At 39.6% G+C, this 26,636-nt stretch overlaps 1 protein-coding gene across 4 annotated transcripts in view; it reads right to left on the minus strand.

Annotated features, from left to right (window-relative positions):
- Positions 1–403: 403 nt before the first annotated feature.
- TLR6 (toll like receptor 6) overlaps positions 404–26,636 on the minus strand; it is a 43,518-nt gene continuing 17,285 nt past the window's right edge. For 2 of the 4 annotated variants that reach the window (XM_055384023.2, XM_063704849.1), the window contains exon 2: positions 404–3,345. In XM_055384023.2, the coding sequence (XP_055239998.2) occupies positions 891–3,281 (2,391 nt within the window). In that variant the 5' untranslated portion in view covers positions 3,282–3,345 and the 3' untranslated portion in view covers positions 404–890. Of the gene's footprint in view, positions 3,346–16,943; positions 17,080–26,636 lie in introns of those variants that run through there. The other 2 variants (XM_063704847.1, NM_001279638.1) reach the window with 2 other exon arrangements.

The following is a 26,636-nucleotide window of genomic DNA, read 5'->3' on the forward strand; positions in this document are numbered from 1 at the left end:
GCCTAGAACCTCCGCTTAATGACTCTTTAATTACGCTTTTGACTCTAGTCTTCTAGAGATGGATAATACGGACTGGGAGTCATTGGTCTCTTTCTGCTCTTTTGATAAGTCCAGACTGGCTGTGTCTAGTATCATGTTGGTGCAGTTACTGTCTTTTGTCAGCTTTGAGCCTTTAGCCAGAATTCTAAGACAACCAGAAAAGTCCCATTCAATATCCAGTTGCAAATAAATTTGGCCCTGAGTTTTCTTGGAAAGCAGGTGAATCCACGTCTTTCACCTCAACAGCTTATGATTAAGTCCATATATCCCTTTACATACATACACTATCAAGTCATGAGTCCTCATTGGTTAATTACATATTTGTGTAGCAGGATAAAAAATTAAATAAGCTATTACACATATGTGAAACAAAAGACTTTTTTATATGCCGTAGCTGATCTAATTTTTTCCCCAAGCCCCAGACTTGAAGAGAATGATGACACTGACCCAAAGACCAATATGATTCACAGGGCACTCTGAGGACTGGTGCATATGATGCTGAAGTTGGCTGTTCCCTTGCTACCATGAAGCCATATAAACTCTTGCTCACAACAGAATCCGTTTGGGAAAGCAGAGTGGAGAGGAGCTGAAAAACTGAGCATTTACTCAAAAGAGACTGTTTCAATTTGAAACATAATGATTAAACCAGAAGAGACTGGCCTGTCTCTAACTGGCAGGTTGAGTACCACCTCACCGCCTAGCCCAGTTCCCCAGATGAAACATTGTTTTTGTTAAGTCTTTCCTGAAGGCATGAGGATAATGGAGGCACCTCCAGACAGTTACTTACGACTGTATTATTCACCATCATCCAAGTAAATAATAGTTTCTTAAGTTGAATTTCCTAAATTTTTTTAAGATTTCACATCATTGTTTTCAGTGACTAGTGTTAATTTCATATTAAAAGCGGCTCTAATGTTAGCCCAAAAGAGCCCACGTTTGCTTTTCTCTTTGGGCCACTGCAAATAAGTCCGCTGCGTCATGAGAGCCTTCAGCTTGTGGTACTTGTTGGGAATGCTGTTCTGTGGAATGGGTTCCAGTAAGATGAGGATTAAGTTATTAGATCCTTCATGAAAGAGATTGTGATGGGCAAAATAGAGTTCGTAATGGCACCACTCACTCTGGACAAAGTTGGGAGACAAAACAAAGATGGACTTGTAACTCTTCTCAATGCAGTTGATGATATTTTCCACAATGCTCTTGCCAGGGACAAAGTTTCTCTCATGCAGACAAATCTGTATATCTTCTTTTTCTAGGTAAGGTACCAATTCACTTTTCACCCAGGCAGAATCATGTTCACTATATGAAATAAAAGCATGAAACTGGAGATTTCTTTGGAGTTCTTCTAAGGGTATGTTCCTGGCCCTGCGCCGAGTCTGGGTCCACTGGCACACCATCCTGAGATACCAGGGCAGATCCAAGTAGATGCAGAGGGAGGTCACAGTCACAGCCAACACCAGCATGGTGGCACCGATGGTGACGATCAGCAGAGTTATGTTGCAGGATAATTCAGACATGTGAAAGTCCTTTAGTAGGGTTCCTCTATAACTTTCTGGGTAGTCACACTTATAAGAATCAAGCCAGCCCTCTACCACTTCACTTGATACTTGGTCTATATTTTTGACAAATTCTCTTAGCTCACAGGTACATTGGAATGGATTGTCCCCTGCTTTTATTGACCTCATCTTCTGGCAGCTCTGGAAGAAATCAGCTGATGGGTGGGAAACTGAATTGTGATCAATGATCAATACAGAAAGGCTGCTAAAGCTGCCACATCCAGGAAGGTCAGTTAAAGAATTGAAAGCAACATTGAGTTCTTGCAAAGCTTCCAGTTTTACGACTTGTTTAGGAATGCTCTTTATTTTATTGCTGTGAAGATCAAGTACCTTGATCCTGGGAGGTAAACATCTGAAAACAGAGTCAGTAAGCATATTTGAAGACAAATTTAACACCACTATACTCTCAACCCAAGTGCAGTTTTCCTTATGTCTACCAGATTCCAAAGAATTCCAGCTAACATCCAGTATTTCCAAAGAAGGCATATCCTTAGTCATGAGACCTACTTTGAAAAGGTCTTTTAATCCATTCTTTTGTAAGATAAGTGTCTCCAATTTAACTAACGTGGAACATTTTTCAAAAATACTATCTGTGAAAACGTTCTGGGTAAAGTTCAAAAACTTGAATGTGCTTGGTGCATGAGGACACAGCATGTGTATAAAAGGTGTATCTGAAATGGTTAACATCATAATGTTCATCTCAGAAAACACGGTGTACAACGCTGTCTGTGAAAACAGAAAAACTTGGTTCGTGATATGTTCTATGGTCAATGCTTTCAATGTCGTTTTAGAATAAGTAAAATCTTCTTCACGAATGCTTTCAATTATTGTTAAATTGTAAATATTGAGATATTCCACAGGTTTGGGCCAAAGAAATTGGAAGACTCTGACCAGGCATTTCCAAGTTGTTTCTATGTGGTTGAGGGTAAAATTCAGTAAGGTTGGACCTCTGGTGAGTTCTGATAAAAATTTAATGAAAACTTGACAGTTGTCATCATTCAATTTAATATTAGTCAGTTGTAAGCACCCTAAAGTATTAACTGATATGTTCACTTGGATAGCGAATAAACTAGTTGGGTGAAAAACAAGGTGAAGGGTTTTTGCATTCAGAATTTGTAGACTTTCTGTCTCATTTTCTTTTATATAATAATTTCTTAAATCCAGAAGGATATAACTTAGATGCAAGTGAGCAATTGGCAGCAAATCTAATTTTTGCAGCTTCATAGCACTCAATCCCAGGAAATTCAGTTGTGACAAGTTGCCAAATTCCTTACAGATGGGCAGGGCCTTGAAATCATTGAATGAGAGATCTAAATGCCTGAAACTCACAATAGGATGGCAGGATATCTTTTGCAACTGATTATGAGATAAATCCAAATATTCTAAATCCTGGTTGAACTTGAAAACACTTAAATCAAGTAGCTGGATTCTGTTATGGGAAAGTCTCAAAACTTTCAACTCTGATAGAAAGCTCATGTCAGAGACCTGAAGCTCAGCTATGTAGTTCTGAGACATATCTAAGACTTTGGTTTTCAGCGGTAGGTCTTTTGGAACATGAATAAGACCTCTTTTTGACTTGTCTACTGCAAATTCATTTCCGTCGGAGAACTGGATTCTGGTTCCAACTATTATGATCATAAGGCAAACAAAATGGGAGCTTTTAACAATAGGTTCTTTGTCTTTGGTCATGATGTTGCAGTGGCTATCCTAAAGGGTTGTTCTTCTTCAGAGCATCTTGATATGAGTCCAAATTCTAGAAATATAATATACACTAAGATTAATAAAGATCGGATGGTTACTCTCAAACCTCCACTTACTAACCATAAAATCTAAATGATTTCTTCATTCACTAGTAGAGTCGTTTCTGTCCCCATAATTTAATATAATACTTTTTATAACCAGTTATATAGCTTGCTCATGCCAGAAGGGGCAATATAGGTCTTGTTATGAAAGAATTATGGTTGTGTGTTTTGACCTGTCTGGTTGCTGCCTGAGGGATTCACACTCAGGGGCTTGCCTTTGTTTTGTACACCTTAGAACTTTCTCAGGGCTGGAACAGCCTTCTGGCTGGTGTTTGCTGTAAACAAGTAAAGGCAAATATACTAGCTGCAGCCACCTGAGCAAGGGCTAACAGAGGGGGCAAGCAGCAGACACAACAAAAAGTCTGGGAAATATGCAAAGATATATGGAAAAAGATATGTGGGAGAAAAAAGGCTGAGGAAATCTCTGTATATACCAGGGAGTCTAGAGGTCCACCCATGCGCCCAAGCCTGGACGCATGTTCAGAGGAGACCTGAGAAAATCCTAAACTTCACCTCTGGCTCATCTTTAGCTTCCATGCATGCAGAAAGTGAAGGCTAAGGCAGAGCTGTGAATAGACTGGCTAAGCATTGAGAAAGTGATCCAACACAGCCAACCTGCAAAGATCAGGGATGTTTCTGTTTTTGCTTTTGCTATTTTATTTGGTTTTTGTTTTTGCTCCAGATGTTTAAAGAAATCTCAAGTCACTGGCTGACCACTAAGCTAACTGGACAGAAAATGTAATAGCCACACATGACAAAGAATAATCTTTATAAAAATTATTTAGAAAAGTCATTAAACAAGCAACTGTAAGCCACAAGAAGCAATACACCCTGGGAAAGGAAGGCCAGGCACAGTGGCTTAAGCCTATAGTCCCAGAACTTGGGGAGGGCAAGGCAGGTGGATTGCTTGAGTCCAGGAGTTCAAAGCCAGCCTGCGCAACATAGTGAAACTCCATCTCTACAAAAAATACAAAACTTAGCTGGGCATGGTGGTGTGTGCCTATAGTCCCAGCTACTTGGGAGGCTGAGGTGGGAGGATTGTTTGGGGCCGAGGAAGTCGAGGCTCCAATGAGCTATGATTACACCACTGCACTCCAGCCTGGGTGACAGAATGAGACCCTGTCAAAATAAATAAATAAATAAATAAAACACCTCTGGGAAAGGGGGACAGAATTTGATTTCTAGAGTTACCTCATTGTAGTGTTTAAAATGTCTGATTTAAAAAAACAAAAATCAAAACAAAATAATCACTAGCCCCCACATTTGCCAGTGGACTTGCTCTGCGTCTTGCCCTGAAATAACACAAACCTTGCAAAAAGCAAATGGAAAGAGATTGTTGTCTTTTTGATTGTGTAACTTGGCATTAAAGGAATCTCTAATTTATTTGTTTAAAAAAATTAGCCATGCAAAGAAACAAGAAAGTATTGTTCATTCACAGGAAGAAAAAAAAAGAAATTAAAAGAACAAAGTCAGATAACTGACACCACCTAACATTGAGACTTGCTACAAAGCTACAGCAATCAAGGCAGTGTGGTTTTGGTGAAAGAATAGACAAATAGGTCAAATGACCAGAATACAGAGCTTAGAAATAGACCCACAAAAAAATAATCAACTGCTGTTTGACAAACGAGCAAAGGCAACTCAGTGGAGAATGGATAGTCTTTTCAACAAATGGTGCTGGAACAATTAGACCTCCACATGCCAAAAAAAAAAAGAAGAAGAGAAAGAATTTAGACGCAGACCTTACAGTTTTCACAAAAATCAGCTCAAAATTAACCATAGACCTAAATGTATAATGCAAAACTATAAAATTTCCAGAAGATAACATAGGAGAAAATCTAGGTGACTTTGGATTTGGTGATGACTTTTTAGATATGCATCAAAAACATAATCCAAGAAAGAAAACACTGTTAAGTTGGACTTCATTAAAATTAAAATTTTTGCTTTGCAAAAGACACTGCAAGAGAGTGAAAAAGACAAACCACAGACTGAGAGAAGATATTTGCAAAACACATATATGATAGGGACTTGTATCCAAACTATGCAAAGAACTCTTAAGCTCCACAATAAGAAAGCAAACAACCTAGTTTTTAAATGGGCACAAAAATCTAAACAGACACCTCACCAAAGAAGATATGTAAAGAGCAAATACACATATACATAGCTATTTGACATCATATTTCATCATGGTTTTGCAGATTAATACAGCAATGAAATTACATTACACTTATGAGAATGGGTAAAATCCAAAAACAACATCAAATGTTGGTGAGGATGTGGAGCAACAAGAACTCTCTTTCACTGCTTGTGGGAATGCAAAATGGTGCAGCCACTATGGAACGCAGTTTCTTATAAAACTAAGCATAGTCTTATCACACGATCCAGCAAATCACATTCCTGGGTATTTAACCAAAAGAACTGAAAATTTATGTCCACATAAAAGCCTCCATGTGGATGTTTATAGAAGCTTTATTCATAACTGTCAAACATTGGAAGCAACAAGATATCCCTCAATAGCTAAAAATATTAACAAACTGGTACATTCACACAATAAAATACTATTGAACAATTAAAAAATGAGCTGGAGAAGCATTAAAATGGCTGAATAGAGGCACCTAGCCCTCACCCCCTCTGCAAAGAAGGACCAAAACAGTGAGCAGATAATCACACATTGAATGAGCATCTAAGAGAGAACACTGGAATTCAGTGGAGAAGTGACAGTGCACCTCTGAGGCATGGGAGAAGAGGGAAGTGAAGCAGCCAGCCCAGCTGGGACTAGCTCAGAACCAGGAGGACTTCCCATTCCAGGGAAAGTTTAACTGAGAGATCTTCAGAGGTCAATGTTTCCACTATGGACTCCTGTAATCCTAGCCATGAGCTAGCTCCTTGGCCTTCACATGCCCTGGGGCTGTCTGGAATATATGCAATGGCATTGTTCCACAATGGGACTTCACATTGGGTCCCACATACCCCATACCCTGAGACACAAACAGCTTTAGCATAAGGCTCTTTTAAGAGCCTAGCCATCACCATACACATCCTGTTCTGGGGCCCAACAACCCTGAATCTCCATACCCCTGAAGCCCCACTGATATTCTCCTACGTCCACCTAGAGGGCTACAGCATTGTAATGCCAGCTAAGACCAGCAGTGCAGCTAGGTAGCCAGCACTCTAGCCCATGCAATGCCCCGCATCCCAGGAAACAGGAAGCACAGTGCACCTAGTGGCTCTCCCTAGGACAAAGGGAGTCAAAGTGTGCATTCCCCAGAGCCTCAGAGCTACCTGCCCAGGGCCACCACCACTTACAGCAACCCCACCTTCCCTAGCAGCAGGACTACGACACATCTACACATGCCTCCAAGGGGCCTGAGGACAGGTCCACCATGCCCTTTGCTGCTAGTGCCTGCCTGCCACTGCCATGGCCAACACTCATCCATGCATGCCACATGGGGTCCTGGGGACTGGCTTGCCCAGCCTGCTGCTGCCACTGCTGCTGCCTGTGCCTACCACTTGGGGGCCAGAGGGTTGGTCCACTTTTGCTACTGCTACAGTTGATGCCACACAAATTGTGCAGGGGCCCAAGAACCTGCCCTCCCACTTGGTCCATTACTGCCACTGCAAGCATCCAACTAAATCTCCTGGAGGCTCAAGGACCCATCACCACCAGTGCCCACATACTTCACACAGGGGCCTGAGAACTGGCAAGCCTAGGCCACTGCTGCCACCACTGGTGCCTGATAACAGGCCTGCCTGGTGTCCCCATCCCCAGCAAAGCCTTGCCATAGCGTCTGCTAACAACTGCAACCTAAGCCACTGAGGAACCCAAATGCCACTGACACTGATGACAGCTGAAGAAGTCATACAGAAACTACACTGCTGTGCCCACTCAGAATCAAAGCCAAAGCACCCTATACTCAACTAACACTATAAAAACACCTAGAGGCAAAAGTCTTTCCCTATCAAAGCCAATCCATAAAATTGGAAGCAGCAGCTATTACATGAGATCCATAGATATCAACATAAGGACACAAGAAATACAAAAGTGCAAGGAAACATGAAGCTTCCAAAGGAACACAATAATTCTCTAATAACAGATCCCAAAAAAAAGAAAATCTATGAAATGCCTGAAAAGTAATTCAAAATAATGATACTAAAGAAACTCAGTGAGTTACAAGAGAGCATAGATAAATAATAAAAGAAATCAGAAAAACAATTTATGATCTGAGTCAGAAATTCAACAAAGAAATAGATATTAAAAATAGAACAAAACAGGAATCTTGGAACTACAGAAGTCAATAAATGAAGTAAAAAAATATAATCAAGAGCTTGTACAAACAATAGGCTAGGCCGGGTGCAGTGGCTCACATCTGTAATCCCAGTACTTTGGGAGGCCGAGGTGGGTGGATCACCTGAGGTCAGGAGTTTGAGACCAGCCTGGCCAAAATGGTGAAACCCTATCTGTACTAAAAAAAAAAAAAAAAATTACAAAAATTAGTTGGGCGTGGTGGCAGACACCTGTAATCCCAGCTACTTGTGAGGCTGAGGCATGAGAATTGCTTGAACCCAGGAGGCAGAGGTTGCAATGAGCTGAGATTGCACCACTATGTTCCAGCCTGGGTGACAAGAGCAAAACTCCAGCTCAAAAAAAAAAAAAAAAAAAAAAAAAAAAAAAATATATATATATATATATAATCAAAAAACAATAGACTAGATTGAGCAAAAGAAAGAATTTCTGAACTGGAAGACAGGTCTTTTGAAATAACCCAGTGAGGCAAAAAAAAAAAAAAAAAGGAAAAAAAAGAATAAGGAAAGCCTATGGGACACCATTAAGCAAACAAAATTCACATTTTGGGAGTTCCAGAAGGAGAAGAGTTGAGCAAAGGGATAGAAAATATGTTTAATGAAATAATAGCTAAAAACTTCCCAGGTCTTGCAAAAGGTATAGACATCCAGATACAAGAAGCTTAAAAATTCCCAAGTAGATTTAATTCAAAAATGTTCTCTCTGAGGAAGATCACAGTCAAACTCTCAAAAGTTGAAGACTAAGAGAGAATCCTAAAAACAGCAAGGAATAAAAAAAGTCAAGTCATATAGAAGAGACTCCCCATCAGATTAACAGATTTTTCAGCAGAAACTATAGGCCAGGAGAGAATGGGATAATATACTCAAAGTGCTGAAAGAAGAAACTGTCAGCCAAGAAGACTATACCCACCACAGCTGTCCTTCCATAATGAAGAAGAAATATTCTTTCCCAGACAAGCGACAACTGAGGGAATTCATCACCACTAGACGAGCCCTACAAGAAATACTTAAGAGAGTAGAACATCTGGAAGTGAAAAGATTATATCTACCACTATGAAAACACATGAAAGTATAAAACTCACTAGTAGAACAAATACATAAATGAAAGAGAAAAGAGCTGAAGTTACTACTACAGAAAACCACCAAAGTTCAATGATAAACAATGAGAGGAAGAAAGGAACAAAGGATATACAAAACAACCAGAAAACAATAAGCCAAATGACAGAAATAAGTCGTTACCTATCCATGATAACCTTGAATGTAAAAAGATTAACTTCCTCACTTAAAAGATATAAACTAGCTGAATAGATTTTTTTACTTACCCAACTATATGCTGCCTACAAGGCACTCACTTCACCTTCAAAGACGCATATAGACTGAAATTGAAGGAAAGGAAAAAGATATTCCCTGCCAATGGAAACCAAAAGCAACCAAGAATAGCTATACTTATCAGATAAAACAGACTTTAAGTATAAAACTATTAAAAAAGACAAAAAAGCCATTATATAATGTTAAAGGGATCAATTCATCAAAAGGATATAACAATTCTAAGTATATATGTGCCCCACACAGGAACATCCAGATATATAAAGCAAATATTATTAGATCAAAAGAGAGAGATAGACTCCAATACAATAATGGTTGGGAACTTCAACATCCCACTCTCAGCATTGAACAGATCATTTAGACAGAATATCAGCAAAGAAACGTTGGATTTAAACTGCACTTTAGACAAAATGGACCTAACAGATATTTACAGAACATTTCATCTGATAGCTGCAGGGTACACATTCTTCTCATCAGTGCATGGAACATTGTCCAGAATAGACCATATCTTAGGCCACAAAACAAGTTTCAACAAAAGTTTTAAAAATTGAAATCATATCAAGTATTTTCTCAGATCACAATGGAATAAAACTACATGGAATAAAATGGAATAAAATCAATAACAAGATGAACTTTGGAAACTGTATAAATACATGGAAATTAAACAACATGCTCCTGAACAACCACTGGGTGAATGAAGAAATTAAATAGGAGGTAAAAAAATTTCTTGAAAAAAGTTAAAATGCAAATACAGCACACCAAAACCTAGGAGACACAGCAAAAACAGTGCTAAGATGGAAATTTATAGCAATAAATGCCTACATCAAAAAAGTAGAAAGATTTTAAATAAACAACCTAACAATGAACCTCAAGGAAGCAAGAACAAATAGAAAAGCAAGAACAAACACTTTCAAGTGTTAGGAGAAGGAAAGAAATACTAAAGCTCAGAGAACTAAGCAAAAGAGATATTTAAAAATAGAAAAGATCAATAAAACAAAAAAATTGTTTTTTGAAAAGATAAACAAAATCAATAAACCTTTACCTAGACTAACCAAGACAAGAAAAGAAAGAAAACCAAAATAAATAAAATCAGAAATAAAAAAGGAGACATTACAACTGATACCACAGAAATATAAAAGATCATTGGAGACAATTATGAACACCTATATGTTAACAAATTGGAAACCCTACAGGAAACGTATAAATTTCTGGATACATACAACCTACCAAATTTGAGCCTGGAAGAAATAGAAAAATCTGAACAGACCAATAATAAGTAATACATTTGAATCAGTAATAAAACATTTCCCAACAAAGAAAATCTCAGGACTGGATGGCTTTACTGCTGAATTATACAAAACTTTTAACAAATAATTAACACAAAGTTTTCTCAAACTATTCAAAAAAATTTAAGATGAAGGTATTCCTCCTAACTCATTCTACAAAGCCAGCTTTTTCCTGATACCAAAACCAGACAAGGGCTGGGTGTGGTGACTCACACCTGTAATCCCAGAACTTTGGGAGGCTGAGGTGGGCAGATCACCTGAGGTCAGGAGTTCAAGACAAGCCTGGCCAACATGGTGAAACCTTATCTCTACTAAAAATACAAAAAATTAGCCAGGTGTGTTGGCAGGCACCTGGAATCCCAGCTACTCAGGAGGCCGAGGCATGAGAATCACTTGAACCTGGGAGGCAGAGGTTGTAGTGAGCTGAGATTGTGCCACTGCACTCCAGACTGTGTGACAGAGTGAGACTCAGTCTCAGAAAAAAAAAAAGAAAGAAAGAAATCGAGAAAGCAATCCTATTTGCATAGCTACAAGACAATTACAATACCTAGGAATAAACTTAATCAAGAAGGCAAAAGGCCCCTACAACAAAAACTACAAAATACTGATGAAAGAAATTGAGAACACAAAAAAATGGAAACACATCCCATGTTCATGGATTGGAAGAATTAATATTGTTAAAATGACCACACTACTCAAAGCAATCTACAGATCCAATGCAATCCCTATCAAAATACCAATGATATTATTTACAGAAATATAAAAAATAATCTCAAAATTCATATGGAACCAGAAAACACCCCAAATAGCCAAATCAATACCGAGGAAAAAGGGCAAAGCTGAAGGGATCACACTACTTCAAACAATACTGCAAAGCAAAAGTAGCATGGTATTGGTACAAAAACAGATACATAGACCAATAGAACAGAATACAGAACCCAGAAATTAATCCACATATTTACAGCCAATCAATTTTCAACAAAGGTGCCAACAACATACATTGGGGAAAGGCCACTCTCTTCAATAAATGGTGCTGGCTTTGTATTCACTCATATGTATAAGAATGAAACTAGACCCCTATCTCTCACCATATACAAAAAATCAATTCAAAATGGATTAAAGACTTAAATGGAAGACTTGAAAGTATAAAACTACTAAGAGAAAACAGAAGAAATGCTTGAGGACATTGGTCTAGGAAAAGATCTTATGGCTAAAATTTCAAAAGTACAGGCAATGAAAACATAAATAGACAAATGGGACTACATTAAACTAAAAACTTCTACACAGCACAGGAAACAATCAACAGGGTGAATAGATAACAGGGTTAAATGGGCGAAAATATTTGCAAACTATTCATCCAATAAAGGCTAATAGCCACAATATACAAAGAACTCAAACAACTCAACAGCAAAAATAATAATAATCCTATGAAAAAGTAGGCATAAGATTTGAATAGACATTTCTCAAAAGAAGACGTAGAAATGGCCAACAGTTATATGAAAAAAATGCTCACCATGAATCATCAGGGAAGTGCAAATCAAAACCACAATGAGATATCATCTCATTCTAGTTTAAATGGCTGTCATCAAAAAGACAATAAATAGCAAATGCTGGTGGGAGTGCAGAGAAAAGGGAACTCTTATACACTGTTGGTGGGAATGTAAATTAGTACAGCCATTATGGAGAACAGTACAGAGCTGTCTCAAAAAACTAAAAATAGAACTAACATACAATTCAGCAACCCCACTTCTGGATGTTTATCTAAAAGACTGAAATCAGTGTATCAAAAGGATACCTGCACCTCCATATTGATTGCAGCACTATCCGCAATAGCCAAAATATGGAATCAACCTAAGAGTCCATCAGCAGATGAATGGATAAATAAAATGTGATATATATACACAATGGAATACCATTCAGCCATTAAAAATAATTAAATCCTGTCATTTGCAGCAATATGGATGGACCTGGAGGTCATTACATTAGCAAAATAAGCCAGGCACAGAAAGGCAAATGTGTGTTCGCACTCGTCTGTGGGAGCTAAAATACTCATCTCAGGAGGGTAGAGAGTAGAACAATAGTTACCAGAGACTAAGAGGTGAGCGAGGGAATGAAGAGAGGTTGGTTAATGGATAAAAACATACAGTTAGATAAAAAGAAAAAGTTCTAGTGTTCAATAACACAGTAGGGTGACTATAGCTAACAATAATTTATTGTATATTTCAAAACAGCTAGAAGAGAAGATCTGAAATGTTCCCCCACCCACACACAAAATGATATATGTTTGAGATGGTGGATATCCTAAATACCCTGATTTGACACACGGTATGTATGTGTCAAATATTGTAGTTACCCCATAAATATGTATAATTATTTTGTGGGGAAGGAAAGAAGAAAGAAAGAGAAAAAGGGAAGGGAGGGAGGGAAGGAAGGAAGGAAGGGGAGGGAAAGAAGGAAAGAAAGGAGGGAGAGAGGGAGAGAGAGAGAAAGAAAGTTAAGAAAGAGAGGGAAAGAAAGAAAAAGAGAGAGAAAGAAAGAGAAAGAGAGAAAGAGGAAGGAAGGGAGGGAGGGAGGGGAGGAAGGGAGGGAAGGGAGGGAGGTGAGGGAATGAGGGGGAAGATCCTTAAATCCATTTTGCTAGGTGAAAGAAGTCAGTCTGAAAAAGCTAAATACTATTTTATTTCAACTATATGATATTCCGGGAAAGGCAAAACTAAATAGACAAAAAAAAACTGCTCTAAAAAATAAAGTCTATTAATTTTTTTAAAAAAATTTTCCATAGAAATTGAAAAAGCATAGACATTGGACTTACTAGGCAAAGGCTTTAAATCAACTGTATTGAAAGTTAACTACGTGCTGTACTCAAAAAATAGTTATTCTCTTTTAAAGAAGAAGTTCTTTTATCCTCCCCCACCACCAAATATTAGACCAGCTGGTCTGATAATTTGAAAAAGCAGGCAAGAAGCCAGTCCCCAAAACTCCAAGACATACTCAGTAGTTTATACCAGTATCCAGTTTGGCACCAACTCAGCCATCTGCTGCAACCAGTGACCCTTCACGGCTGAAGGGTTAACAAATCCATTTCTCTCTTTCTCCATGGACTGATTTGACCTCAAGTTAACTTCCTAGCCCTATTCTGAAAACCTGAAACATGTAGAAAGTCAGCTGTGTACCAGCCAACATTACTTACTGTAACAATGATCCCTGACTGGTAAATTGCATCCAGGATGAAAGGACTGTGTATGAACTATAAATACCAGGTAGAAAATTGAGTTTCTGAGTGTGGCCTATTGGGGCATTTGGGTATGAATGTTTAGTTGAGCCTGAGAAACCTCCGATGGGCACTCGACAGTGGTGCCAGTGCTGAGCTAGACTTTCAGCAGTGCTGATTATAATCCCGAAAGACACAATCCTGAAGGCCATAATCCTGACTGCTGGAATCCTAAAAGATCAAAGTCCCCAAAGTCTAAAATCCCTAATGTCCAAATGAATCCTCAAATCATAATGACCTATCATTTGATTTGGAATTAGGTGTGATCAAGGCTTCTAAAAGGGAATTTCAAGGTGTTACCAATAAAGTTTGTTTTCTTCCATTCAGCCCAATGCATTTGTCAGAAAATTCAGTTGAGAGGATTGGCCACATAATGTGGCAATGATGAAAAATTTAGTTTAAAAATACATTATTTGTCTGCACTGGCATTCCTTCTGGCTGATGAAATACCAGGAGTTCTCAATGAATTAAAGGTGCATTTGCCTAAAGAACCCAGTGAAGTTACTGACTGATTTGAAAATAATAATGCATATGGTAGGATAAGAAGACACAGGCCTGGCGTGGTGGCTCACACCTGTAATTCCAGCACTTTGGGAGGCCGAGGCCCATGGATCACGAGGTCAGGAGTTCGAGACCTGAGTGGCCAATATGGTGAAACCCCGTCTCTAATAAAAAAATACAAGAATTAGCTGGGCGTGGTCGTGGGTTCCTATAATCCCAGCTACTTGAGAGGCTGAGGCAGGAGAATTGCTTGAACCCGGGAGGTGGAGGTTGCAATGAGCCAAGATTGCGCCATTACACTCCAGCCTGGGTGACAGGGCAAGACTCCCTCCCAAAAAAAAAAAAGAAGAAGACACACAATGCTGCTGTTGATTGTTCACCAGTATTGTTTCTGCCAAATGTGTGGTCTGTATATGAGTGCATGCAGAATAGATTTTCATGTACCCAAATCAACACAGAAGCATGGCACTGAAGATGGGAACATTTAACAGGAATGCTCATGTTGGTGTAAATATGTAAATAGAAGCAGAGAAGCATTTCCAAACAAGCAGTGCCACATCGAAAATAAATGTGAATGTATTCTCTGAGGAGAACAGTGCCCTGAAAGAAATAAATCAGCTATTTGTTGTGATGCAAGACTTTAAAATATTAATAATGGTGAAAGTTGGCCAGCTCTTATAGACTACCTCCATGCAATTGCCCATAATCTGTCCCTGTGATATACTTTTTCTTCTTAATTTTTTTTGGGGGGTGGGGTGGATGGTTAATTTTTTTGCTTTTCTTTTCCTTTGTCCCATTATTTTAAATCATCAACACTATTTTTTACAATTTGCTATGCTATGTATTTCATTTTCACATCATTTCCAATACTGGAGATATAAATTTTGTAAAGACTATTAGAGAGTTCTGATTTATTTTATGCAATGTTGACTCCATAAAAGTACATTATCACAACATTGACTTTGTGTGCAAGCGTTGTGTGTGTATGTGAAAACACAGAAACTTCTGCCGGGAGCAGAGGCTCATCTCTGTAATCCCAGCACTTTGGGAGGCCACGGCGGGCAGATGGCTTGAGCTCTGGAGTTTGAGACCAACCCGGGCAACACAGTGAAACCCTGTCTCTACAAAAAATACAAAAATTAGCCAGGCATAGTGGTGCCTGCCTGTGGTCCCAGCTACTAGGGAGGCTGAAGTGGAGGATGGCTTGAGCCCGGGAGACAGAGGTAGTTGCAGTGAGCAGAGATTAAAAGGAGAGAGAGAGAAAGAGAGAAGAAAAAAGGGAAACTTTCTCAATAAATGAAGAGAAGTCCTTTTTGTCCATCTGCATTTGTGAAAGATAAAATTTCTCAAGCTCTCAGCTCTCTGGGCAACTATATATGTGGTGGTGACCCATCACAGTTTCTGATCAATCGCATCAAAGGACTTAGGTTGCCCATCATGGTTTGACAGTGTGGATGGCAGCAGTTATATAAGCCATTTATTTGTGAGTACGGTTCATCTGTTCATGAGTGTTTACGCATGCAACTGTCCTTAGCATATCTGAGTGTTCATGCTTGCAAAAATATGTATGTCATTATTGTGTACTTTATTTGTAAAGTGACTTATAAAATATTGTCATGTTTTAATATGTTTCTCAAATAAATCGCCTTTCAAAAATGTAAATGAATGTCTTTCAAAGAATGTTTAAAATTTTTTTTTCAGAATTATATTTTCAGGATTTTGATCTTCCAGGATTTCAACATTCAGGATTATGGCACTTGGGATTGCATCTTTCAGGATTCTGACCCAAACCCGACTTTCTGATCCCCAACCCAATTTGGCCAAGGTGACATCAAAAGAAAGGGAAGGGGAGGAAGGTGGTTGGCAGGACATTGAGGCCTGGCCAGGAGGTGGATCTGCCTGCAATGTGATGACCAAAGCCCTGTGGAAGATGAGAGGGATCAATCCTTTTGGGAAGGCAGATGAGGACTGGAATGAGGCTATATTTATATCTTAAGGAGGAACGACCTACTCCCTCCACCTTCACGAATTGGACCTGACCAAAACTAACCATAAGTGGCCTGGCAGAAATGATACCACCATTCATGGAGCCAGTGAGAAAATGCAATTAACCCAGGCCAAACTGGTCATTTGTGCCCTGCTGGCGGCTGGTAGCAGGCACACAAGCCCACAGATCCCATGTTTGTAACTGGGAAAACGGGGTGGGACTAAAATTATTCTAAAGGGAAAGCAAGGAGCCAGTCTCAGAAACTCAGACATATGCTTAGGAGTCTACTCTCCTTAGGCTCTGATCTGCACAGAAAAGCATCTGTGAGCCCCCATGGGGGGCAAAAGCCAGAATGCCTCTGTGTGCCAGCACACAAGGCCAGACAAGTCTCCATGGCCACCCAGCTCCGACAGGGGCATCCTGGCCGCCTGTCCTCATGACCTAATCACCTTCCAGAGGCTCACACATCTAATACCATCACGTTGGTAATTAGGTTTCAACGCATGAATTTCGAAGAGACACAAACATTCGGGCCATAGCAATGACACATATACTGTGCTTTTTTAAATCCCAGGAGTGTTTTAGTTACAGAATCTCATTGTTGACACAATTCCCATTACAATGGGGAAGTATTTTTCCAACCAACATTAGACTGCAAGCCGCAAATTTAGAGAGACAGGATTCAGCACATGATAATCTGAAAACATCAAGTTCTAACAGCTAACACACTGACAAAATGAAAAAGTTTGCCAGGCTAAAGCTGCCGTATGGAAGAGATAACTACTTTCTCAGGGCCCAGAAAGCCTCACTGCATTACAACAGATTATAGACATTGATGTTCATGACAATGATGCTGAGCAAACAAGAAAAGAATACCTGACTGAGGCAGGGCGGCAGGTGCGAGAGCCCACAAACCCCATGTTCATGACTGAGACAGAAGACTGGAACTGCCAGGCTGGCTCAGAACCTTTTCAGGCTCTGTTCTGCACAAGAAAGCATCTGTGAGCTCCTCCTGGGGGACAAAAGCAGCCACCAACATTTTTAAAGTAGGTCTCTGTGTTGCAGGGATAATTGAGAGCAGATTACCAAAATGAGCACTGCTCATTGCTCAGTTTTATTTAAAAGGGACCCACTTTTCACCATCAGGGGATATACTGGAAATAGTAAAACAGTCAAGAGATGAATCCTTTATTTACAAAGGGTCCACTTTTCACCATCAGGGGATATATTGGAAATAGTAAAACAGGAAAGAGATGAGTCCTTTATTTACAAAGGATCCACTTTTCATCATCAGAGGATATATTGGAAATAGCAAAACAGGCAAGAGATGAGTAGAGTTTCAACCAACCATTCTTTGGAAGAGTGAAAACTCTGAGTTGGGGAACTTTTATTACTGAATGGCGTATGGTTAAAAGCTCTTCACTGATCCATATAACTTCTCCCAACTGCCCATCAGAACAACCACAGAGACACACATACATTTGAAAAATCCACTTTGCCACTGAAAACAAAGAAGCACAGAAATGTAATGGCAGGATCCAGGAGCATCTTCACTCACAAAAATGTAACTGGAGCTGTGTTAGGGCAAACCTGCCACACTCAAGCTTTGTCTCAGGAAAATAGACTCCCTGATGAAAGGCAGGAAGAAATTTGTCCTCTCTCTGTCTCTGATTCAAACAGTGAGGATGAGTTCCAACTAGTACTTAATGAGTAGCTAGGCAGTGTCCCTTTTACCCCAATGGTACTGACATGAGTGGATCAGCATGCTGAGTTTTCCTTCTATGGACTGCCACACTCCATTCTCCCCAAACTTTACACTTAGTGATGGACACTACCAGGTAAGAGCTGGACATGGGGCAGAGAACCACTTTAGGGAGCACACCGCATTCTGAGATGTGTAACTCAGACAATACTTACCGATATGGACAGCGACTGGAATACTGGTAGCGGTGTTCATCAGGAATTGCAGTTTTTATACACAATATATACAAAGTATATATTGGTCAAAGTACTAGAGAGTTGGGCAACGATAGGAGAAGCTACTACTTTATACTGGTTATATGGTCAAAACAAATAGCTCACAATGAAGATGTAACAGATAAGAACACTTATGCAGCAAGTAATATTGCATCAAAATTTACAAAGTAAAAAATGTTACAAAACACATGGAGACATTGTGAGTAAAAGTATTTAGCATATTTCTCTGGGTCACTGTTAGATCAAGTAGAAAAAAATAAAAACATATATGGAAATTTGAATGAGACAATTAATAAAGGATTTAATAGACACATAAGCTGTACCCTACAAACAGAGAACATCATATGTCTAAGTCTCTAGAGTTCACAGAGCATTTACTAAAATCAATTGTTTTTTAGGTCAAATACATACATCTTAAATTAAGTATCCCAAAACAGAAATTATAAAAGTCATACTTCTGACTATAAAAGAAACTTTTAAAATCACATTTAAAAATGTTCTAAGAGGCCTGGCATGGTGGCTCATACCTGTAATCCCAGCACTTTGGGAGGCCAAAGTGGGTGGATCTCCTGAGGTGAGGAGTTCGAGACCAGCCTTGCCAACATGGTGAAACCCTGTCTCTACTAAACATACAAAAAAAAAAAAAAATTAGCCAGGCGTGGTGGTACACACCTGTAGTCCCAGCTACTTTGGGGGCTGAGGCAGGAGAATCGCTTGAACCTGGGAGGCAGAGGTTGCAGTGAGCTAAGATTGTGCCACTGCACTCCAGCCTGGGTGACAAAACCACATTTTCAAATACAAACATTACAAATTACGATAGTCAAAAGGGTGGCTTGTATGTGTTCCAGCTTCCTCTTCTTGCCTTAAATTCCTGAAATGACCAAATATTTTTAAAAATATTAATTAAGTTATATCTCTATCTATCTATTAAAGTTTTATCTATATTGATCGATTGATAGATCCATAACACACTAAAAGACAAGGGGACCTTTAGGGGACTGAAACCGAGAAGCCTCTGAAATCCAGAAAGGGACTCACCTATGACAGAATACTGGCCTCCCAAAGATGTCTACTTCTAATCCAACTTGGTGAATTCACCAACTTGGTGAATATGGTATGTTACATGGCAAAGGAAAATTAATGTTGCAGATGAAATTATAGTTGCTAATCAATTGATCTTAAAATAGGAAGATTATCCTGAATTATTTGGGTGGCCCCAGTGTAATCACAAGCACCCTTAGAAGTGGAAGAGGAAGGCAGAGAGGATGTCAGGGTGATGTGATATGAGAAGAACTTGGCCCATTCTTGCTGGCCCTGAAGATAAAGGAAGGGGACTATGAGTCAAGAAATGTGAGCAGCCTCTAGAAGTTTGAAAAGGCAAGTACCTTGATTCCCTCCTAGAGCCTCCAGAAAGAATGCAGCCTTGCCAGTCCCTTGATTTTAGCCAACAAGACCTGTGTCAGACTCCTACCCTACAGAACTGTAAGATAATAAATGTATATTGTTTTAAGCCACAACGTTTGTGGTAATTTGTTACAGCATCAATAGAAAATTAGTAGAGACTGGGGCCAGGCATGGTGGCTTACCTCTGTAATCCTAGCACTTTGGGAGGCTGAGGTGGATGGATTGCCTCAGGTCAGAAGTTCGAGACCAGCCTGGCCAACATGGTGAAACCCTGTCTCCATTAAAAATACAAAAATTAGCCGGGTGTGGCAGTGAGTGCCTGTAGTCCCAGCTATTCAGGAGGCTGATGCAGGAGAATCACTTGAACCCGGGAGGTGGAGGTTGCAGTGAGCTGAGATTGTGCCGCTGTACTCCAGGCTGGGCCACAGAGCGAGACGTCTCAAAAAAAAGAAAAGAAAATTAGTAGAGACTGGTTTGATCCAGCATCCCAACAAGCAGGCTATGAAAATAGATCAACAAGCACTTTCACAAGAAGGCTTAAACACAGTTGCACAATCAAGAAGCATGATACTGCAGAAAGCAAGTACCATAATAGAAAGGAGCCAAACTCAAGATATGAAAGAAGTTAATACCCAACTAAACAGAAATAAAAGAGCAGAATAGGCATTTATAATAGATATCCTCAGAAAGAGGCAAGATTCTTTTAAAAATAGAGTAAGAATCATGGAAATTATAGACAATTATTGAAAAGAAAAACTCATTGGATGACTTGAGTTGCAAATAGCACCACTAATGAGAAAATTAATGATAGAGAAGACCAAGGAGAATTTTCCCAAACTCACCAGGGGAGGCCAAAGAGACAGAAAACATACTAAAATGCTAAAAGACATGGAAGACAGATCCATATCTGAATTCCCAGAGGATGGAGAGTTTAAAAAGAAATTAACTTTAAAATAATAAAATACAAGAAGGATTATTTAGCAAAGAAAAGTAGTAAAATTTAGTGCTAAGTACCAAAAAGTATTGATGACAAAAATCTTAATAGAAATCTCAAGCTAAAAACTGCCAATGATAAGAAGGGAGAAGGGAGTTGGCTGAAGGTGGGGTAGGGAGGGAGAGAGTGCACTAAAACCATGTAAGATAGTAGTCTAATTGAAAGGAAGCTATAGATGCCAATTAACTCCTGATGTTGTTAGAAAAATATTTGTAAGTATATATATTATAAAATTAAGAGTAATTATGAGAAAATACAAATGAAAGGGATAAATTTCAGCCATTTATGGGGAAGGGATAGAGCTCAGAATAAAGAAACCCCAATCAATCTAGCTGTGTCCTGAAGAAAAAATACAATGAGTAATTAGGATGTTTCTGAGATTGCAGAAATGGTCTATCATTAACAAGTCTATAACAATAATTCAATTGAGTAAGTCAAACAAGAAAAATAGATGAGCATCTCTATAAAGGTGAAAAATTCACTTGATAAAATTCAGTCCTCATCTTTGATTAAATACAACTTTAGGTATTTAAAAAATACTTTGAAAACTTTATAAAGAATACCTCAAATATCTAACTTTAATCAATATTCCACCCCAAGGCATTCCTGTTAAAGTCAACATCAAGAATGCACACATTAGGGGGGGTGGTTCCAAGATGGCCAAATAGGAACAGCTCCAGTCTATAGCTCTCAGCATGAGTGATGCAGAAGATGGGTGATTTCTGCATTTCCAGCTGAGGTACCGGGTTCATCTCACTGGGGCCCGTCGGACAGTTGGGGTAGGACAGTGGGTGCAGCCCAATGAGTGTGAGCCGAAGCAGGGTGAGGCATTGCCTCACCCGGGAAGCACAAGGGGTCAGGGAATTCCCTTTCCCAGCCAAAGGAAGGGGTGACAGATGGCACCTGGAAAATTGGGTCACTCCCACCCTAATACCATGCTTTTCCAACGGTCTTAGCAAATGGCATACCAGGAGATTATATCCCGCACCTGGCTTGGAGGGTCCCACACCCACGGAGCCTCGCTCATTGCTAGTACAGCAGTCTGAGCTCAAACTGCAAGGCGGCAGTGAGGCTGGGGGACGGGCGCCAGCCATTGCTGAGGCTTGAGTAGGTAAACAAAGCAGCCAGGAAGCTCAAACTGGGTGAAGCCCACCGCAGCTCAAGGAGGCCTGCCTGCCTCTGTAGACTCCACCTCTGGGGGCAGGGCATAGCCCAACAAAAGGCAGCAGAAACCTCTGCAGACTTAAATGTCCCTGTCTGACAGCTTTGAAGAGAGTAAAGGTTCTCCCAGCACAGAGTTTGAGATCTGGGAGCAGACAGACTGCCTCCTCAAGTGGGTCCCTGACCCCAAGTAGCCTAACTGGGAGGCACCCCCCAGTAGGGGCAGACTGATACCTCACATGGCCGGGTACCCCTCTGAGACAAAGCTTCCAGAGGAACTATTAGGCAGCGACATTTGCTGTTCAGCAATATTCGCTCTTCTGCAGCCTCCGCTGCTGATACCCAGGCAAACAGGGTCTGGAGTGGACCTCCAGCAAACTCCAACAGACCTGCAGCTGAGGGTCCTGACTGTTAGAAGGAAAACTAACAAACAGAAAGGACATCCACACCAAAAACCCATCTGTACGTCACCATCATCAAAGACCAAAGGTTGATAAAACCACAAAGATGGGGAAAAAACACAGCAGAAAAGCTGAAAATTCTAAAAATCAGAGCACCTCTCCCACTCCAAAGGAATGCAGCTCCTCGCCAGCAATGGAACAAAGCTGGACAGAGAATGACTTTGACAAGTTGAGAGAAGAAGGCTTCAGATAATCAAACTTCTCCGACTAAAGGAGGAAGTTCGAACCCATCGCAAAGAAGCTAAAAGTTTTGACAAAAGATTAGATGAATGGCTAGCTAGAATAAGCAGTGTAGAGAAGTCCTTAAAGGACCTGATGGAGCTGAAAACCATGCCACTAGAACTATGTGATGAATGCACAAGTTTCAGTAGCTGATTTGATCAACTGGAAGAAAGGGTATCAGTGATTGACAATCAAATGAATGAAATGAAGCGAGAAGAGAAGTTTAGAGGAAAAAGAGTAAAAAGAAACAAACAAAGCCTCCAAGAAATATGGGACTATGTGAAAAGGCCAAATCTATGTCTGATTGGTGTACCTGAAATTGACGGGGAGAATGGAACCATGTTGGAAAACATTCTGCAGGATGTTATCCAGGAGAAATTCACCAACGTAGCAAGGCAGGCCAACATTCAACTTCAGGAAATACAGAGAATACCACAAAGATACTCCTCGAGAAGAGCAACTCCAAGACACATAATTGTCAGATTCACCAAAGTTGAATGAAGGAAAAAATGTTAAGGGCAGCCAGAGAGAAAGGTCAGGTTACCCACAAAGGGAAGCCCATCAGACTAACAGCTGATCTCTTGGCAGAAAATCTACAAGCCAGAAGAGAGTGGGGGCCAATATTCAACATTCTGAAAGAAAAGAATTTTCAACCCAGAATTTCATATCCAGCCAAACTAAGCTTCATAAGTGAAGGAGAAATAAAATACTTTACAGACAAGTAAATGCTGAGAGATTTTGTCACCACCAGGCCTGCCCTACAAGAGCTCCTGAAGGAAGCACTAAACATGGAAAGGAAAAACCGGTACCAGCCACTGCAACAACATGCCAAAATGTAAAGACCATCGATGCTAGGAAGAAACTGCATCAACTAACGAGCAGAATAACCAGCTAACATCATAATGACAGGATCAAATTCACACATAATAATATTAACCTTAAATGTAAATGGGCTAAATGCTCCAACTAAAAGACACAGACTAGCAAATTGGATAAAGAGTCAAGACTCATCAGTGTGCTGTATTCAGGAGACCCATCTCATGTGCAGAGACACACACAGGCTCAAAATAAAGGGATGGAGGAAGATCTACCAAGCAAATGGAAAATAAAAAAAGGCAGGGGTTGCAGTCCTAGTCTCTGATAAAACAAACTATAAACTAACAAAAATCAAAAGAGACAAAGAAGGCCATTACATAATGGTAAAGGGATCAATTCAACAAGAAGAGCTAACTATCCTAAATATATATGCACCCAATACAGGAGAACCCAGATTCATAAAGCAAGTCCTTAGAGATCTACAAAGAGACTTAGACTCCCACACAATAATAATGGGAGACTTTAACACCCCACTGTCAATATTAGACAGATCAACGAGACAGAAAGTTAACAAGGATATCCAGGAATTGAACTCAGCTCTGCACCAAGCGAGCCTAATAGACATCTACAGAACTCTCCACCCCAAATCAACAGAATATACATTTTTCTCAGCACCACACTGCACTTATTCCAAAATTGACCACATAGTTAGAAGTAAAGCACTCCGCAGCAAATGTAAAAGAACAGAAATTATAACAAACTGTCTCTCAGACCACAGTGCAATCAAACTAGAACTCAGGATTAAGAAACTCACTCAAAACCACTCAACTACATGGAAACTGAACAACCTGCTCCTGAATGACTACTGGGTTCATAAAGAAATGAAGGCAGAAATAAAGATGTTCTTTGAAACCAGCGAGGACAAAGACACAACATACCACAATCTCAGGGACACAGTTAAAGCAGTGTGTAGAGGGAAATTTATAGCACTAAATGCCCACAAGAGAAAGCAGGAAAGATCTAAAATTGACACCCTAACATCACAATTAAAAGAACTAGAGAAGCAAGAGCAAACATATTGAAAAGCTAGCAGAAGGCAAGAAATAACTAAGATCAGAGCAGAACTGAAGGAGATAGAGACACAAAAAACCCTTCAAAAAATCAATGAATCCAGGAGGTGGGTTTTTGAAAAGATCAACAAAATTGATAGACCTCTAGCAAGACTAATAAAGAAGAAAAGAGAGAAATATCAAATCAATGCAATAAAAAATGATAAAGGGGATATCACCACTGATCCCACAGAAATACAAACTACCATCAGAGAATACTATAAACACCTCTATGCAAATAAACTAGAAAATCTAGAAGAAGTGGATAAATTCCTCGACACCTACACTCTCCCAAGACTAAACCAGGAAGAAGTTGAATCCCTGAATAGACCAATAACAGGCTCTGAAATTGAGGCAATAATTAATAGCCTACCAACCAAAAAAAGTCCAGGACCAGACGGATTCACAGCCGAATTCTACCAGAGGTACAACTAGGAGCTGGTACCATTCCTTCTGAAACTATTCCAATCAATAGAAAAAGAGGGAACCCTCCCTAACTCATTTTATGAGGCCAGCATCATCCTGATACCAAAGCCTGGCAGAGACACAACAAAAAAAGAGAATTTTAGACCAATATCCCTGATGAACATTGATACAAAAATCCTCATAAAATACTGGCAAACTGAATCCAGCAGCACATCAAAAAGCTTCTCCACCATGATCAAGTGGGCTTCATCCCTGGGATGCAAGGCTGTTTCAACATACGCAAATCAATAAATGTAATCCAGCATATAAACAGAACCAAAGACAAAAACCACATGATTATCTCAATAGATGCAGAAAAGGCCTTTGACAAAATTCAACAGCTCTTCATGCTAAAAATTCTCAATAAATTAGGTATTGATGGGATGTATCTCAAAATAATAAGAGCTATTTATGACAAACCCACAGCCAATAGCATACTGAATGGGCAAAAACTGGAAGCATTCCCTTTGAAAACCGGCACATGACAGAGATGCCCCCTGTCACCACTCCTATTCAACATAGTGTTGGAATCACTGGCCAGGGCAATCAGGCAAGAGAAAGAAATAAAGGGTATTCAATTAGGAAAAGAGGAAGTCAAATTGTCCCTCTTTGCAGATGACATGATAGTATATTTAGAAAACCCCATCGTCTCAGCTCAAAATCTCCTTAAGCTGATAAGCAACTTCAGCAAAGTCTCAGGATACAAAATCAATGTACAAAAATCACAAGCATTCTTATACACCAATAACAGACAAACAGAGAGCCAAATCATGAGTGGACTCCCATTCACAATTGCTTCAAAGAGAATAAAATACCTAGGAATCCAACTTAAAACGGATGTGAAGGACCTCTTCAAGGAGAACTACAAACCACTGCTCAATGAAATAAAAGAGGACACAAACAAACATTCCATGCTCATGGATAGGAAGAATCAATATCATGAAAATGGCCATACTGCCCAAGGTAATTTATAGATTCAATGCCATCCCCATCAAGCTACCAATGACTTTCTTCAGAGAATTGGAAAAAACTACTTTAAAGTTCATATGGGGCCAAAAAAGAGCCCGTATTGCCAAGTCAATCCTAAGCCAAAAGAACAAAGCTGGAGGCATCATGCTACCTGATTTCAAACTATACTACAAGGCTACAGTAACCAAAACAGCATGGTACTGGTACCAAAACAGAGATATAGATCAATGGAACAGAACAGAGCTCTCAGAAGTAATACCACACATCTACAACCATCTGATCTTTGACAAGCCTGACAAAAACAAGAAATAGGGAAAGGATTCCCTATTTAATAAATGATGCTGGGAAAACTGGCTAGCCATATGTAGAAAGCTGAAACTAGATCCCTTCCTTACACCTTATACAAAAATTAATTCAAGATGGATTAAAGACTTAAATGTTAGACTTAAAACCATAAAAACTCTAGAAGAAAACCTAGGCAATACCATTCAGGACATAGGCATGGGCAAGGACTTCATGTCTAAAACACCAAAAGCAATGGCAACAAAAGCCAAAATTGACAAATGGGATCTAATTAAACTAAAGAGCTTCTGCACAGCAAAAGAAACTACCATCAGAATGAATAGGCAACCTACAGAATGGGAGAAAATTTTTGCAATCTACTCATCCAACAAAGGGCTAATATCCAGAATCTACAATGAACTCAAACAAATTTACAAGAAAAAAATAACCCCATCAAAAAGTGGGCAAAGGATACGAACAGACACTTCTCAAAAGAAGACATTTATGCAGCCAAAAGACACATGAAAAAATGCTCATCATCACTGGCCATCAGAGAAATGCAAATCAAAACCACAATGAGATACCGTCTCACACCAGTTAGAATGGCGATCATTAAAAAGTCAGGAAACAACAGGTGCTGGAGAGGACGTGGAGAAATAGGAACACTTTTACACTGTTGGTGGGACTGTAAACTAGTTCAACCATTGTG

Source organism: Gorilla gorilla, chromosome 3, assembly GCF_029281585.2.
Source record: "Gorilla gorilla gorilla isolate KB3781 chromosome 3, NHGRI_mGorGor1-v2.1_pri, whole genome shotgun sequence".
NCBI lineage: Eukaryota > Metazoa > Chordata > Mammalia > Primates > Hominidae > Gorilla > Gorilla gorilla.